This window comes from Nansenia antarctica, assembly GCF_963989245.1.
Source record: "Nansenia antarctica genome assembly, chromosome: 4".
NCBI lineage: Eukaryota > Metazoa > Chordata > Actinopteri > Argentiniformes > Microstomatidae > Nansenia > Nansenia antarctica.
In genome coordinates this window covers 75,382,449-75,397,448 of record NC_137689.1, presented here as the reverse complement: position 1 = coordinate 75,397,448, position 15,000 = coordinate 75,382,449, and the positions used below count along the sequence as shown (strand labels likewise).

At 45.5% G+C, this 15,000-nt stretch overlaps 2 protein-coding genes across 2 annotated transcripts in view; both read right to left on the bottom strand.

The window, feature by feature from the left end:
* atp8b5b (ATPase phospholipid transporting 8B5b) overlaps nt 1-5,641 on the bottom strand; it is a 44,246-nt gene extending 38,605 nt beyond the window's left edge. The window contains exons 1-4 of the mRNA XM_080529725.1: nt 5,307-5,641; nt 2,401-2,476; nt 1,332-1,390; nt 791-904 (exon numbers count right to left, since the gene is read on the bottom strand). Coding sequence (XP_080385851.1) covers nt 791-904; nt 1,332-1,390; nt 2,401-2,449 — 222 coding nt within the window. The 5' untranslated portion in view covers nt 2,450-2,476; nt 5,307-5,641. The remainder of the gene's footprint in view (nt 1-790; nt 905-1,331; nt 1,391-2,400; nt 2,477-5,306) is intronic.
* A 6,490-nt stretch (nt 5,642-12,131) lies between these two features.
* The window catches only part of unc13bb (unc-13 homolog Bb (C. elegans)), a gene marked incomplete at both ends in the record, with an annotated part of 91,328 nt that continues 88,459 nt past the window's right edge, over nt 12,132-15,000 (bottom strand). Inside the window, 4 exons of the mRNA XM_080529724.1 lie at nt 12,132-12,417; nt 13,812-13,971; nt 14,246-14,338; nt 14,951-15,000. The exon at nt 14,951-15,000 is cut by the window's right edge and continues 7 nt beyond it. Of these exons, the coding sequence (XP_080385850.1) occupies nt 12,132-12,417; nt 13,812-13,971; nt 14,246-14,338; nt 14,951-15,000 (589 nt within the window). The remainder of the gene's footprint in view (nt 12,418-13,811; nt 13,972-14,245; nt 14,339-14,950) is intronic.

Sequence of the window (15,000 nt, the reverse complement as noted above, 5' to 3'; positions counted from 1 at the left end):
ACCTGCTAGAGGGGAAGAGATATGTGTGACACGGTCTGGTGAAAGGGGGCAAAGTTGGCAAAAAACAATCAAAATGTTCTGACTTTTATTTTGAAACACAGAAATACGTTTCAACGTTGTTTTCAACACTCGCTAGTCAAGCCAAAACACTGCAAAGCAATGGATTCAGAAGGTAATCCCCACTGCTACCTAGTTAACTAGAACACTACTTTACATTGTTACCTAGTTAACTAGAACACTACTTTACATTGTCAGCAGGCTCACAATACAATCTGTGTTAGTTGACTAGTGATGTGTCAGTGATTTTCAACAACGCTGAAATGTGTTTACATTTTTCAAAATAAAAGGCCGATCATTTTGATTGGATGCCGACTTGTTCCTCCTTTCACCAGACCGTGTCACACGTACAGCCAAGAGCGCTGGGCTTCTGTCTAGAGTACAGCCTCAGACCTGGTCTGTTGTCTAGAGTACAGGCCTCAGACCTGGTCTGTTGTCTAGAGTACAGCCTCAGACCTGGTCTGTTGTCTAGAGTACAGGCCTCAGACCTGGTCAGCTTCGGAGGAGACAAGACTCCAGCAAATTGGCCATTTTTGGGGGGGCCGCTACCCACACGGTTAGCTGTGTTGCTCATTCAACGAATGCATGATCCTTACAAGTTGTACCTCGTTGTAAAGGTGACTAATCAGGCTTTCCAACCATATAAAATACATACGTTTCCGAACCTTTTTTTGAGGAGTTCTATATACAGTATCTACCTGGAGACAGAGGAGGTTCTATATACAGTATCTACCTGGAGACAGAGCAGGAACAGGAAGTAGGCGTTGGCCAGCCTCTGGAACTGCTCAAACAGGTTGAGAGGCAGGAAGGTGAGGAGGTTGTACTTGGAGGTCTTGATGGCATTGTTCTGGAGAAGAGGAGGAGGGGAGGAGAGGAGGACAGGAGGAGAGGAGGAGGAGGGGAGGAGGGGAGGAGGAGAGGAGGAGGAGGAGAGGAGGAGGGGAGGAGGGGAGGAGGGGAGGAGAGGAGGAGGAGGGGAGGAGGAGGGGAGGAGAGGAGGAGGGGAGGAGAGGAGGAGGGGAGGAGGGGAGGAGGGGAGGAGGGGAGGAGGGGAGGAGAGGAGGAGAGGAGGAGGAGAGGAGGAGGGGAGGAGGGGAGGAGGGGAGGAGAGGAGGAGAGGAGGAGGGGAGGAGGAGAGGAGGAGGGGAGGGGAGGGGAGGAGAGGAGGAGGGGAGGAGGGGAAGAGGGGAGGGGTTAGTCACCTGACACGCTACACACAGCCACTCACAGCTCTATAAAGAAAGGTTTAATATTCCTGACCCCTCCCCACTCACAGCGTACTGGTAGGACAGGTTAAACTGTCTGTCGTTGGCTCGCAGGTGTCTCTCCACCTCTGCAGGTGAGAAGAAGACAGCAGGGTTACACTCAGGGGACCGTTAACCTTCACACACACCTTAACTCATACACACACCTTAACTCATACACACTACGTTAACCACACACACCTTAACTCATACACACACCTTAACTCATACACACTACGTTAACCACACACACCTTAACTCATACACACTACGTTAACCACACACACCTTAACTCATACACACTACATTAACCACACACACCTTAACTCATACACACTACGTTAACCACACACACCTTAACTCATACACACTACATTAACCACACACACCCTAACTCATACACACTACATTGACCACACACACACCTTAACTCATACACACTACATTAACCACACACACCTTAACTCATACACACTACGTTAACCACACACACACCTTAACTCATACACACTACGTTAACCACACACACCCTAACTCATACACACTACGTTAACCACACACACCTTAACTCATACACACTACGTTAACCACACACACACCTTAACTCATACACACTACGTTAACCACACACACCTTAACTCATACACACTACGTTAACCACACACACCTTAACTCATACACACTACTTTAACCACACACACACCTTAACTCATACACACTACGTTAACCACACACACCTTAACTCATACACACTACGTTAACCTTCACACACACCCTAACTCATACACACACCTTAACTCATACACACTACGTTAACCACACACACCCTAACTCATACACACTACGTTAACCACACACACACCCTAACTCATACACACTACGTTAACCACACACACCTTAACTCATACACACTACGTTAACCACACACACACCTTAACTCATACACACTACGTTAACCACACACACACCTTAACTCATACCCACTACGTTTACCACACACACACCCTAACTCATACACACTACGTTAACCCCACACACCCTAACTCATACACACTACGTTAACCACACACACCTTAACTCATACACACTAGCGTCTCACCCTGCTCCCTCTTCCTCCCACAGCCCAGGGATGACAGCAGAGACGCCATCTTCACCTGCGCGCTGCCATGTCACACCTGAAACACACAACATTATTACATGTCACACCTGAAACACACAACATTATTACATGTCACACCTGAGAGAAACAACATTATTACATTTACATGTTTGACAGTCAGCAAATGTTGCCTTTAACTAAAGCAATATACAACAAATACATTTTCCAAACAAAATAAATGTACAACATAAATGTGTCTGAGTAAGTGAATCATCTGTCCGTCAGTCATCACAAGAAAGGTCATCTCTGCTCTGGCCAGGGGCCATGGTGCTAGAAGGAGGTGTTGTTATTATTTTAATATAATAACTAACAGTTAATACTGTGCTGCGCTGTGTGTAATGTTGCGTTTGTTAGAAGGGTTCAGATGAGGGGCCAGAAAGTGAAACACAAGATCATCAGAAATAACAAAAAGCAAGACAGGAAACAGTTCAATCCACAAACAGGACTTCCTCATGGACAGTAAACATGACTTCCTGTCAGGTGAGGAAGCTCAGGTGAGGGTAGAGGAACCTTCTAGTTTCCTCTGCTCTACAGCGGGCCGAGTGTATGTTTGTGTGACATTACGTGAAGATAAGGCGTGTGCACGTTTACTACATTTAGTTGTCTCAGTACTTGTGATCTGTTCAATGACAATAAAGTTGAATCTTATCTTAGACTATGAGGCAGGGCAGCCAAATAGAGTCTTTTGACTGTACTTTTTTTGGAGACGTTTCACATGTTGATCAAAAGCTGTACAGGGTAGACACAGCCAGACAGACAGACAGACAGACACAGCCAGGGGGAGGGGGGAACCAGAGACAGACAGACAGACAGACAGACAGACACAGTCAGGGGGAGGGGGAAGGCCAGAGAGAGACAGACAGACAGACAGTCAGAGACAGACAGATACAGTCAGGGGGAGGGGGGGAAGGCCAGAGAGAGACAGACAGACAGACAGTCAGAGACAGACAGATACAGTCAGGGGGAGGGGGGGAAGGCCAGAGAGAGACAGACAGACAGACAGTCAGAGACAGAGACAGACAGACAGATACAGTCAGGGGGAGGGGGAAGGCCAGAGAGAGACAGACAGACAGACAGTCAGAGACAGACAGATACAGTCAGGGGGAGGGGGAAGGCCAGAGAGAGAACAGACAGACAGACAGACAGATACAGTCAGGGGGAGGGGGGGAAGGCTAGAGTGAGACAGTGAGACAGACAGACAGACAGACAGTCAGGGGAGGAGGGAACCAGAGTGAGACAGTGAGACAGACAGACAGACAGACAGAGCTATGCTAGCTACACCAACGCTAGCTCAACACACTCCTACGCTACGCTAACTACAACACCAACACTAGCTCAACACACTACTACGCTACGCTAACTACAACACCAACACCAGCTAGTGGTGCTATCATACCTCATACCCCTCTTATCAGTTATGCTCTACGTATGGATGAGAGAGGGGTTATTTACTCAGCCGCCCCCCCCCCCCCCCCGCCACACATATCCACATACACAAAGACCCGCTCGCTCCCCAAGCAACCGGCGTGGTTGTGGTTCCTCATATCTACATGAACGCCGAGAATCAAACTGTAGCTAAGATGAAAATAGAATAATGACGTTATGAACTTAACAGTGATGCACCTGAGTGACGTACAGTGGAGGAAATAAGTATTGAACACATCAAAAATACTTTTTTCCTGTTTCATTCCACTTTATTACACATAACTTTACTTACATATGGACTTTTAATGTTTAGATTTTTGTGTCTGGATTGTTTGAGTTAATACCAAAGAAGTCTGGTGCAAACTTCACTTGAATAGGCTCATTGGAACATGGACATTTACTGGACAAAACGTTGATGTGTTCAATACTTATTTCCCCCACTGTATGTACCGAACCCTGACGAGGATTCAAGTGAATCGAGGAACTAAATGAAGTGATGTCATAATGAATGATTAACCTGGCCTTCCATATTAGATGGACACAGACCAGATCAGGCCCAGATAAACCCTTCGCTGCTTGAGAGATGACTCATACTGGATACTGTTATAAAAGAGTGAAGCTCTCATAAAACACGACACGTAGGTAATACGTGAACGCCTGCATCTGAGGCTTCCTCTCCGTGCAGGGTTAGGCTCCCCGCCTCCCTTTGGACAGTCCCACCTGACCTCCCCAGGTGAGATAACACCTGTCTAACAACCCTGGACGTTAGACCTGCTGCAGACACCCAGCCCACTCACTCTCCATATCTGCCCTTATCTGATGTCCAAGACGTTCATGATGACAGAACCCAACAGGCCTCACAGCCTAATGAACAGTAAAAGCATCACAAACACACTAAATGGTAAACAGACTGCACTTATATAGCACCTTTATTCAAAGCGCTTTACAACGGCCTCTCATTCCCTCATTCACACACCAATGGCGGCCAAGCTGCCATGCAAGGCGCCGGCCCGCTCACTGGGAGCAATTTGGGGTTCAGTGTCTTGCCCAAGGACACTTCGACATGTGGCCAGCCGGGGCTTGAACCGCCGATCTGCCAACCTTGCGATGATTAGACGCTGGCTCTACCTCCTGCGCCACAGCCGCCCCTCTACTATACTATCATACTCATAACTTTGAATGAAGACCCTTATCATTTTCATCAACCAATTCTACTTTCTATAACGCACGTCTACAACACTCCTGTATGGAGTCCGTTTCATAACGTCAACAGATTCCCTCCCAGATGTGTGTTGGCACAAGACCACAACTCAACAGTCGTCATATCCACATCGTCAACCCAGAGGACACACACAGTCATGGAGGTAGAAAACTATCTTCACACCCAAAGTGTTCAGACCTGTTCATCTCAGCCAACTTACCTCAGAGAAAAGAGTGATGATGTCCACGTCCCCTGGGGGAACGAGGGGGGGGGGGGGGCGCTCCTCCAGAGAGAAACAAACACCCACAGAGTCACCAGGAGCACCGAGGTCCAACAGGCCTAAACAACACCAGCGCCGACCCCGTCCTCTCTCACCGCTCCCGCCTTCGCCGGTTGAGAAAATCAATCCAGGTCGCAGTTCTCCTCTCTCAGCTCTCCTCTCCTCTTCAGTCGGGACAACAAACACAGCCAGGTGTGGACAGGTGACGCCCCTAGACCCGGTCAGAGGGTCTCCACAGGTAGCGGAGCAGGTGGAGTCCCAAGGCAGGGGGGGTGTGAAGGGGGGGGGGGGTGAGGGAGCCTCAGTTCTCTAGAAACAGCCAGTCCAGTAGGAAACCCCCCGGTGTAGAAGAGCAGCACAGAGCTAACAGAACAAACACTAAACACTGCAGCGATCTTTGGACCTGAGAGAGAGAGAGAGAGAGACGGCCTCGGGGCAGTAAAACTCTGAGGTGAGGGACTGACACTAGCCAATCAGAGACAACGATGAGGCGAAGGTCTGAGAGATCAGGGGATATCAGGTATGTCACACACACACACACACCCACCCACCCACCCAGGGACTGGCACGCAGGCGCAGAGGCAGAGGCTCAAAACAAACACACACACACACACACACACACACACACACACAGACACACACTACCTGACTGATACTATCGATCCCCTAGTAGTTTTCCCTGTCATCAGAAGACGCAGTGTGACAGTAATGTACTGTACTACTGTAACAGTCTTGTGAGGAACGAGGAATTCTTTTTATGAGGAATTCATTTTCGGTTCTTTTAAAGTTGGTCAAACTCTGTAACTTTGTCAGTATGAGGAAGTTGCTCGTATTCTGGCCAGAGATGTCAACAGTTGATCTGGTTGCCATGGTAGTTGTGAACCTGGTTGCCATGGTAGTTGTGAACTTGGTTGCCATGGTAGTTGTGAACCTGGTTGCCATGGTAGTTGTGAACCTGGTTGCCATGGTAGTTGTGAACGGGGAAAGGAGAGAGGTCGAGTCTCAGGGCGTTCAGAGATGGAACGCTGACACCTGGACCTGACACAGAGGAGGCCTGTGGAGCTCTCTGGTCCTCTTCATCAGCCAATAGGAACGCAGACATGCGTGCGTGCACACGATGATGAGTGGAGAAAATAAAATAATCAAAAGCCGGCAAATTAAATTGTCGCCAGACAGACCGTCAGACAGACAAAAATCCCATCGCAAAACACAACAAAGCTACAAACAAACAAACAAATGGAAATAGCCGACAGTACCAGAGTACTTTTCCACTGAGGTGAAGTGGACCTGGATGTTGTGACCAGGCAGCACACAGACAGCTGAGAGCAGAGACGCTTCCCGAGGACTGGGAGGAATGAGGATATTACACATCTCTCTGTCTCTCTGGACATTCCTGTGGTTTCCCTCAATAATGATTTGTATTTGTATAACTTATAAAACGGCATAGTTGTGTTATTAAATTCTTCTGATTATGAAGAGAGAGGAGATGGCACTAGGCCAGGAAACATCCCAGAATGGCTTCCACAGAGTCATGGAGACTGACTGGTAGTCATGGAGACTGACTGGTAGCCATGGAGACTAGTAGTCACGGAGACTGACTGGTAGTCATGGAGACTGGTAGTCATGGAGACAGACTGGTAGTCATGGAGACTGGTAGTCATGGAGACTAGTAGTCATGGAGACTGACTGGTAGTCATGGAGACTGGTAGTCATGGAGACCACCTGACCAGTGTTAAAGGCAGGGTGTTCAGTAAGGCAGCATGGTTGTTAAACCAGCTCATCTGATCAGTTATTAAACAGCCCAGACACAACAACATCCAGATACATCTAATATCTAATACATCTAATATCTAATACATCTGATATATCTGATACATCTAATATATCTAATACATCTAATACATCTAATACATCTAATACATCTAATACATCTACTACATCTAATACATCTAATACATCTAATATACATCTAATATATCTAATACATCTAATACATCTACTACATCTAATACATCTAATACATCTAATATATCTAATACATCTATATACATCTAATACATCTAATACATCTAATATATCTAATACATCTAATACATCTAATACATCTAATATATCTAATACATCTAATACATCTAATACATCTAATACATCTAATATATCTAATATATCTAATACATCTAATACATCTAATACATCTAATACATCTAATATATCTAATATATCTAATACATCTAATATATCTAATATATCTAATACATCTAATACATCTAATATATCTAATACATCTAATATATCTAATACATCTAATATATCTAATACATCTAATATATCTAATACATCTAATACATCTAATACATCTAATATATCTAATACATCTAATACATCTAATATATCTAATGCATCTAATACATCTAATATATCTAATACATCTAATACATCTAATACATCTAATATATCTAATACATCTAATATATCTAATACATCTAATACATCTAATATATCTAATATATCTAATACATCTAATACATCTAATATATCTAATACATCTAATACATCTAATACATCTAATATATCTAATACATCTAATATATCTAATACATCTAATACATCTAATATATCTAATACATCTAATACATCTAATACATCTAATATATCTAATACATCGGTTTGACCTCAGAAACTGAATTTGTGTGAACGCTATTTCATCATCTCTTTGTGATGCCGCACTATAACACACATATATACACACATATATACACACACACACACACACACACACACACACACACACACACACACACACACTATAAATACTATAACAGTTACATAACGTGTCAGATTGTTTCAGCGTCTTGGTAAGATAATTCACAAAAGGGAGCCAGACAGATACATGTTTTCATATGTACTTTATAAAAAAAATCATAAATTGGAACGTATACAATTTAATAATCAACAAGAACATTTCCCAGTGGCAACGATACAAATAAAACCTCACAAGTCCAGTTACTCTGACCGCTAGTTACTCTGACCGCTAGTTACTCTGACCGCTATACCATACATGCTAACTGCGAATCTATCGTTGTGATGTCATAATAGTGCAAGGGTTCACAAGTAAAAAAAAATAAAAGAAAAAGAAGAAAAAAACATGAAAGAAAAAGTTCCATTAAGAAACCAAATGAAAGGATAAAAAGTGAACGCCTGCACAGCTTGGCACAAGGTCTGTTACAGTGGCAGGGCTGTGGTGGGCAGCTAGCTCAGAGCTAGCCAAAACATGTACGCTAAATCAACAGCCACATAAACATGTATGCTAAATCAACAGCCACATAACCATGTACAGTTCATATTCACACAGGCAGAGAAGTGTTCTGTAAGTGTGTGTGGCTAACAGAAGTGTTCTGTAAGTGTGTGTGGCTAACAGGAGTGTTCTGTAAGTGTGTGTGGCTAACAGGAGTGTTCTGTAAGTGTGTGTGGCTAACAGAAGTGTTCTGTGGCAAACACCCAACATTTTCAGAGGGATGAAAACAAAATCAAAGTAGAGTAGTTAATGATAAATTACAAAAACACTAATAAAATGACTATGCATCTAACAATCTCAACAAAGATAAACCCTTCAATAAGATGAAAAGACCAAAAAAGGAAGTACAGAAATAAGGAAAAATCTCACTTTGATACAGTACATTCCATTTGTGGGAAATTTGACCATCATCATCGTCATCATCATCGTCATCATCATCATCTGCATCTTTGCGAGAGACAAGAGAACCACAGATAAATACCAGGGAATAAAAACAGGTTAAAACATGTACAGACATGTTCTATTAACCACAGTAAGGCCACTCAGAGATACAAGAACGTGCTACTGGAGAACATGTGTAAACCCTGGAGAACATGTGTAAACCCTGGAGAACATGTGTGAACCCTGGAGAACATGTGTGAACCCCGGGGTTTCTGAACGCTTCACCTTCATCAGAGACTTGATCTGTCTAAACTCCTCTGGTCCAGGAACTCTGGACACCACTGGTGACCACAGAGCCTTAATGGAGACCATAGAGCCTTAATGGAGACCATAGAGGAGCCTTAATGGAGACCATAGAGCCCTAATGGAGACCACAGAGCCTTAATGGAGACCATAGAGCCTTAATGGAGACCACAGAGCCTTAATGGAGACCACAGAGCCTTAATGGAGACCATAGAGCCCTAATGGAGACCACAGAGCCTTAATGGAGACCACAGAGCCTTAATGGAGACCACAGAGCCTTAATGGAGACCACAGAGCCTTAATGGAGACCACAGAGCCTTAATGGAGACCATAGAGCCTTAATGGAGACCACAGAGCCTTAATGGAGACCATAGAGCCTTAATGGAGACCATAGAGCCTTATTGGAGACCATAGAGGAGCCTTAATGGAGACCATAGAGCCTTAATGGAGACCACAGAGCCTTAATGGAGACCATAGAGCCCTAGTGGAGACCACAGAGCCTTAATGGAGACCACAGAGCCTTAATGGAGACCATCGAGGCTTAATGGAGACCACAGAGCCTTAATGGAGACCACAGAGCCTTAATGGAGACCACAGAGCCTTAATGGAGACCATAGAGCCTTAATGGAGACCACAGAGCCTTAATGGAGACCACAGAGCCTTAATGGAGACCATAGAGCCTTAATGGAGACCACAGAGCCTTAATGGAGACCATAGAGCCTTAATGGAGACCACAGAGCCTTAATGGAGACCATAGAGCCTTAATGGAGACCATAGAGCCTTAATGGAGACCACTGAGCCTTAATGGAGACCACAGAGCCTTAATGGAGACCATAGAGGAGCCTTAATGGAGACCATAGAGCCTTAATGGAGACCATAGAGCCTTAATGGAGACCATAGAGCCTTAATGGAGACCATAGAGGAGCCTTAATGGCCGCCCTGCTTACGCACCCACCACAGGAGGGCACTGGAGAGGACAATGTGAAAGGAGATTATGTCCTGTCGTGTGTAAAGCTCACACACACAAAAACATTCAAAACCACCACTGTGCAAACAATACTAAAACCCTAGTCTAGCAGCCCTGTTTGTTTCCAATGGTTTCAGTCCATTCCATAAACACCTATTGAATAAATACATTAAAAAACATAAATATTTTAAAAAATGGATACGTCATCAAGGGTTGGCCACATCAGTCAACATTGGGTATCCATGTTGTCTTCGTTAGGTAATAACAGGGTTCCCGATACAACTGGTAAATAATTAATCGTGGTGCCACAACATCCTGTCGTGTCACTATGAGTTGTACACTACTTGAGACTATCGTCTTCAAACGTCCAAACTGTCAATAAACTATGTGAGACTATGGCCATATAGGGGGACACTCTGTCCATTTGGAGGTCTCTCTGTCTCTCTGGCAGGTCTTGTTGGGCGGGGATGTCAACAGTAATACTCATTCAAAGTGAACCCTTGATACTGGACACAGGGTGGTGGACAGGACAGAGACCATACCTGGCGAAGGCACGCGGTACGCTGACTCATCAACCCTTTCACGCTGGGGAGGAGTTCTGACGCCATTTTAGAACCTAGAACTTCAGGAAATGGGAGGGGCTACTACTGTAGTGTATTAGAGATGTATACAAAACCTCCCTCTGTCTACAGGACAAACAAGTGGCCTTGCGCTATCGGACGGTTTCATACTCTGGCTGTGGGAACATGACACGTTGTAGAACTCAGAACAACACCGACTAGGAGCTTCTACAGTATCTTCTTTAGAGAGAAACGCACCAACGCAGACCTCCCCCGCTAATGTGAAACTCACATACTGAACATGTACTGTACTGACCACCATGTCCAGACACATGAGACTTGCAGAGGGGATTCCTGAAGAACTAATAATAACTAATAATAATAATATTAATAACTAATAAAAAATAAAAAGGTTGAGGACTAAAGGAAGAGAAACTAAAAACAGAATTCTACAGCAGTAATATTACAGTCAGTGTCTAACTTCAGACTTCAGACATTCACAGCTTTCAGAGTGTAAGGCATCAGACAAATGGCCACAGTCGGGGTGGTGGTGGGTGGGGGGGGCGTGGGTGAGGGGGGGGGGGGTGGGTGAGGGTGGGGGTGGGGGGGTATTGCACATGAACACTAGTGGGTTGGCGGGGGGGGGGGGGAGGGTAGGGCAGTAGAGGTAAGAAAGTGAGATTGGGCGACTATCATAGGATGGTGTGAGTGAGGGAGGGAGGAAAGGAGGGAGGGAGGGAGTGAGAGACACAGAAGGTGAATGTGAGAAACACACAGTGTGTATGTAAGTGAACGTGTCCTGGTGAACTAGTGTCTGTCCACCAAACAGTCAACAGCAGCTGAGGAACAGTGTTGAGTCTGCTGGCCTGTTTCAGCTCAGGAACAGTGTTGAGTGGAGGCCTGTTTCAGCTCAGGAACAGTGTTGAGTCTGCTGGCCTGTTTCAGCGCAGGAACAGTGTTGAGTGGAGGCCTGTTTCAGCTCAGGAACAGTGTTGAGTCTGCTGGCCTGTTTCAGCTCAGGAACAGTGTTGAGTGGAGGCCTGTTTCAGCTCAGGAACAGTGTTGAGTCTGCTGGCCTGTTTCAGAGGGAGGCCGGCCTAGGAGTGACGTCGACCGACTGTCTCTCCTCTCCTCCTCAGTCTCTCTCCTCCTCTCCTCCTCTCGTGAGGCCGTCACGCACCTCCTTTCCCGCCTCTCCTCTCCTCTTCTCTCCTCTCTCCTCCTCCTCCCCCTCTCTCTTCTCTCCTCCTCCTCCTCCCTCACCTGCCCTCCTCGGCCGAGCGCGTCTCAGACTTCAGCCTGACGAACTCCTTGGCCACCTCGTCGTTGGAGCGCTGGGACAGGATGCGCATGGCGGTGAGGCCCGTGTCGTCCATGCTGACGCGCCCCCCCAGCGGGCACCAGCAGGCGCAGCCCCCCCGCTCCGCCACGTCCCGCAGCTGCATGACGGCCACGCCCACCACGCGGTCCGCGCGCCCGAAGCAGTAGTCCTTCACACACACCTGCAGCTCGTAGCACTCGAACCCGTCCTCGTTACCCAGGATGCTGAGGGGCGGGGGTGGGGGGGGAGAGAGAGAGAGGGGGGGGGGGGGAGAGAGAGGGGGGGGGGGGGAGAGAGAGAGTGGGAGGGAGAGAGAGAGGGACACAGTCCATTAACACTAGAACAGCCTTGGGAGTAACATTAGTTTTTTCTATTTTTGCACTCGATCACATTTCAGGAGCTTCCTTTCATGACTTATCCTAGATATGGGATGCGTTCTACCTACCAGCATCCTTACATTTTCAAAAATCACATCAGGATAAGCTAGTATGAAGCTATTTTGCTAGTTTTTCTGTGTAGGAGGCAGGCTAATTTACAAGACAGCCAACTAGTGGTCGTTGTGTGTAAGTAGCAGCTTGCCATTGTAAAGACTATGGTCATGTGACCCCCGAGAGTTAAAATCAGCAGAGTTCTCAGACAGCGACCATCTCTCTGTACATTATTTATATGTTTGCAGGAAAAGTGCTTTACAAATAAAGGTTATTATTACTATTATTATTATTATCATTATCATTATCATTATTATCATTACCATTATTATCATTATTTGATTTGATCTTTATTTATCTCGAACATTTCAACCATAAAAACACACACATTTGTAATAACAAAAAATAACAAAACAAAATTTAAAAAGAAAAAAAAACTAAATAAAATAAAATACAAATAAAATAAGATAAAAATTAAAATAAAATATATCTTCCTTGACATGGAAGTAAGTCAACAATGGTTTTGTTCGAGAAGGGACAGAAAGAAGCAAAGCTTATCTGGTCCTGCCCCTTCCTTACAATATTATTATGCAATAAATTATCTATCAATATCAAAAAATAATATACCCATCCACTATAGCAAAAGATAACTAAATAATTACAAAAATACTAGTTCACGTTATTTTCAAGCTCCTCTAACTTATATTTATCAAAGAATTCCTGTTTTATTATTTGCTTTTAAACAGTTTAATAGTATTACTTGTTTTTATTGTTACATCAAGGCCATTCCAAATGGATACCCCACAAACTGAGATGCACTTGCTTTTGAGCGTTGTACGGACATTAGGTTGTTTTAGATTCAATTTCCCTCTTAGATTATAACCCCCATCTCTGCTCATGACATATTTTTGTAAGTTGCCAGGGACCTTATTTTGTGTTACTTGTGTTAACATGAATTGTGCAGTTTTGAATTGAACCAAATCTTTAAATTTCAGAGTTTGACTTTTGAAAAATAAATAATTGGTATAATCTCTATAACCAGCATGATGAACAATCCTTATAGCTCTTTTATGATAATTATTATTATCATCATTATTATTATTATTATCATCATTATCGAACCCACAACCTTAGCGTTGTTAACACCGTGCCCTGCGTGACCTCTGACCCTGCGAGACCTCTGAACTCACAAGTGGAAGGTCTCGTTGAACTTGGGCGCCCAGCTGTTGTTCTTGGACTTGGTGGTGAAGCGGCGCTTCTTGTCGCTGAGGTGCGGCCCGATGACGCACACCTCCACGAAGGGACGGAACATTCCAGAGGTCTGCCACTTCAGATCGTTGGCCCCCACCACTGATGAGGGAGGGAGGGAGGGAGGGAGGGGGGGAGTGATGGGGGGGAGAGAGGGAGGGGAGAGAGAGGGAGGGAGGGAGAGAGAGAGGGAGAGAGGGAGGGAGAGAGTTGGAATGGACAAAGACAGAGAGAGAGATTTTCTTGAGGAATGCTGCTTCTCTGACCCTCATCCCTCCCTCACCCTCTTTCTTCTCCCTCCCTCCCTCCCCTCCTCCCTCCCTCCCAGAGAAGCAGCATTCCTCAGGGTCATGTGACTCAGGGTCATGTGACTCACCTTTCACGGTGGCTTTGCGTTCTCCGGTGCCCGGGTGTGTGAAGAGGTCGATCTGGATGGACACCTCTCCTACTGGCCTGTCCACGCCTGAGCCTGCACACACACACACACACACACACACACACACACACACACACACACACACACACCTGTCTTACAACAGTGGCCACCAGGGGTCGGGGTCAGGGTCAGGGGTCAGGGGTCAGGGCAGATTGGTTCACAGGCAGGGGAAAGGGGTAGAGGGAACTTAAAAAAAAAGCTTTTACACTTTTATTTAAGAACAAAACAAAAAACAAAAAACATTTTTTATGTTTTTAGGGCATTTCTGCTTTAATGGGATAGAGACAGTAGAGATTGACAGGAAGGATGGGTGAGAGAGACAGAGAGAGAAAGAGAGAGAGCGAGAGAGAGAGACAGAGAGAGAAAGAGAGAGAGAGAGAGAGAGAAAGAGAGAGAGAGAGAGAGAGAAAGAGAGACAGAGAGAGAGAGAGAGACAGAGAGAAAGAGAGAGAGAGAGAGAGAGGGGGGGGGATGACATGCAGGATATGTCGACAGCCAGAATCGAACCGGCGATCCCGTGGCTGACACCTTAGCGTGCTGCATCACAGAGAGAGGCTGAGAGGGGAAGTCTAAATGTATACAGGCGGGGGGGGTGGGAGGAGGTGGGGTGGGGGGGGTTGACAGGTGGTTTCCATGGTAACCTACCCCTGCTGGGCTGGATTTTCTCATTGGGAGTTAACCTGATACCCTTCCCT